The sequence below is a fragment of the Poecilia reticulata genome, unplaced genomic scaffold (genome assembly GCF_000633615.1).
Source record: "Poecilia reticulata strain Guanapo unplaced genomic scaffold, Guppy_female_1.0+MT scaffold_240, whole genome shotgun sequence".
Classification (NCBI taxonomy): domain Eukaryota; kingdom Metazoa; phylum Chordata; class Actinopteri; order Cyprinodontiformes; family Poeciliidae; genus Poecilia; species Poecilia reticulata.
Window position 1 is genome coordinate 140,383 of NW_007615030.1, and position 2,464 is coordinate 142,846.

At 44.8% G+C, this 2,464-nt stretch overlaps 1 protein-coding gene across 1 annotated transcript in view; it reads left to right on the plus strand.

Annotated features, from left to right (window-relative positions):
- pot1 (protection of telomeres 1 homolog) overlaps positions 1–2,464 on the plus strand; it is a 58,007-nt gene that overhangs the window by 52,868 nt on the left and 2,675 nt on the right. The window contains exons 15-17 of the mRNA XM_008402580.2: positions 852–1,060; positions 1,209–1,344; positions 1,446–1,549. Coding sequence (XP_008400802.1) covers positions 852–1,060; positions 1,209–1,344; positions 1,446–1,549 — 449 coding nt within the window. The remainder of the gene's footprint in view (positions 1–851; positions 1,061–1,208; positions 1,345–1,445; positions 1,550–2,464) is intronic.

Sequence of the window (2,464 nt, forward strand, 5' to 3'; positions counted from 1 at the left end):
ATATTTTTTCCACTTTGGCTGCTGTTAGACCTACCAATTTAACTTGAATGTTCATTGCATTTTTCGTAGACGCCTGTGAAAATAATTTCTATTCCCATGACTTTTTTGTTCTCTGGGAAATTATTTTTGATGATAAATACAGAAACAAGCATAAAAATCAAAACATCTACAATAGTGATAGTAATATTAATAAAATAATAGTAAGTGCAAAGTAGCCTGCAAATTCTTTGTTGGGGGGGAGGAGGGACCTGGATGAAGGCTGGGGGGGCGCTGGGCCAAAAAAGGTTGAGAAACACTGATTTAGACAATGAGCTAAACGTATCATAAAGGATTTGATGCCTAGAAGCATAATTCTGTCAGCTGGTACAAATCGCCCATCATTAGGCCGCCACTGGGAGCCTGTAGCGCCCCCCTGAGGTCAGATGTGTAATGAAGAGGATCTGCTTAAATATTCCTTCCCGTATTCATGAATATGTTCCTTTCTTCCTTACTTGTCCTTTGAGCAAACAGAAGCAGAGCTTTTCACTCTCCTTCCTACTATTGACAGAGAGCTGCCTAAAACATCAGCCTAAATGTCCTTGTAAATTCAAAGGAAATGAATTTGCAAGCAGAACAGGTGTTGTTCAACTACAGCTGAACAACACCTGTGTGTTACTATGCTAAATAATTAATTGAGAAAACTTTACTGTTTGATCTGTCCTCAATGGTGATGTATTTGTGATTGAACCGAAATGATTCTTTTTTCTTCTGCCAAGTGCCTTGAGACGACGTGTTGTGAATTGGCRCTATAGAGATAAAGTGAGCTGTCCTATGTGAGTCCATGGAGAATTAAAGCTCCACTGTGTTCCCAGTCAGGACGTCCCAGATGAAGAGCTGCTAGCCGGGATCTTCTCTGAGGCGACCCGGTGCCCTACGGCCTGTGCTCCTCCTCCATGGGCGCTGTCTGGACATGTGGATCTACCAGGAGACGCCTCAGCATCCCAACAACACTCTCCCAGTGTCCACCTGTCCACCAAACTCATGACAGAGGGCAAAACTGAGCAACTCATCTTCCTCATGGGTAACAGTCAGGACCAGGAAATGTCTGCAACTTCCTTCAGCGTCTTTCTGTTTTTAAGATGAAATCTATTAAACTTTGTGGCTTTTCTTCTCATCAGATCTGCAACAAAGGAAATGATGTTTTCATTTTAATCCCTCCCTCCCTCCAGGGTGCTCTCTGGAGGAGACGCAGCACCTGGCAGCTGCTTACCCCAACGTTGTTCCAGTGGCGCCATCTGGTGGCCGGCTGGCCCTGATGGACCTGACCGCACCCTTCCTGTTCAGAGGAACAGACAGACACTACGGGTAACAGCCCAGCCCCTCTTCTGCTAGCATAACATAATAACAGAACCAAAACCCAGACAGTCCCAGGGACAGCATCTCTGACAGCTGTGTGTGTGTTGCAGGTGTAAGCGGTGCTCTGAGGCTGCAGTGAGGGAGCCGAGTGCTGCAGGAGTGGAGCAGGTCGATGAGAAGATGATAGCAGAGAGTGAGACATGCTGCACTTCCTGTAGTTGAAGATGAGAGAGAAAACAGTAACCATATCACCAGGCATTATAAGCTAAAGAAGAAACAACTGAATGTTTAATGGATTAAAATCTCCAAACAAAACCAGGTTATGGTTATATGTCACTCACCATTAACTTCTCATGGTAATAAATAGTCTGAACTGGTACAGCGCTCAATCTGACCCTGAGGTCCCAGAGCAAATGGTGTTGAGCTACTGGCTGTAGCTCCAGCTGCCTTGGGCCAGTCTGACCCCCACCAGSAGGTGAGACCAGGTGGGTGAAGTGTCTTGCCCAACACACCATAATGGAGTTGAAARGAGCGGGAATCAAACCTTCAGCCTGATGAACTCCTACCTCCTGAGTCTCCAATCACCTCAATTACTTCCTAATTAGACTCTCATCCCTTGACTTTTCAAAAGTCTGACAAAATCTCAACTATATTAATATAAAAACAAAAAAGTGAAACATTTTTCACCCCAGACTTTGAAAAAGCTAGCCTGGTAAAAACCAGCCCCATGTCCAGCACTTTGCTTCAACAGGGTCTGGGCTCTCGACTGTTAAGAAATCATTGCTTCCTAGAAGTGTGGACTATGTTGAGCTTTTACATTTTACCCAATCACTAAGTGAGCTATAATGTGCCAGTTCAGCAATGAATTTTACTGGAAATGGGCTGCACTGTAAACAACCATCCTCCCCTGCTGATCCTCCAAACAGCAAATAGACTTTTTCTTCAATTTGCTCATTGGCCAGATAGAAAATCTATCTGAGGAAATCCAGGTGAATGGAAGAAAGGCCAGACTGATATGTGAATCAAGATTTGAATTGAGCTGAATTGCACAAGAAGGGAACAGCCAGTCTAGGAAAAACCCATTCTGACCTGGAAAGGCTGGCTGGCTGGCTGGCTGGCTGGCTGGCTG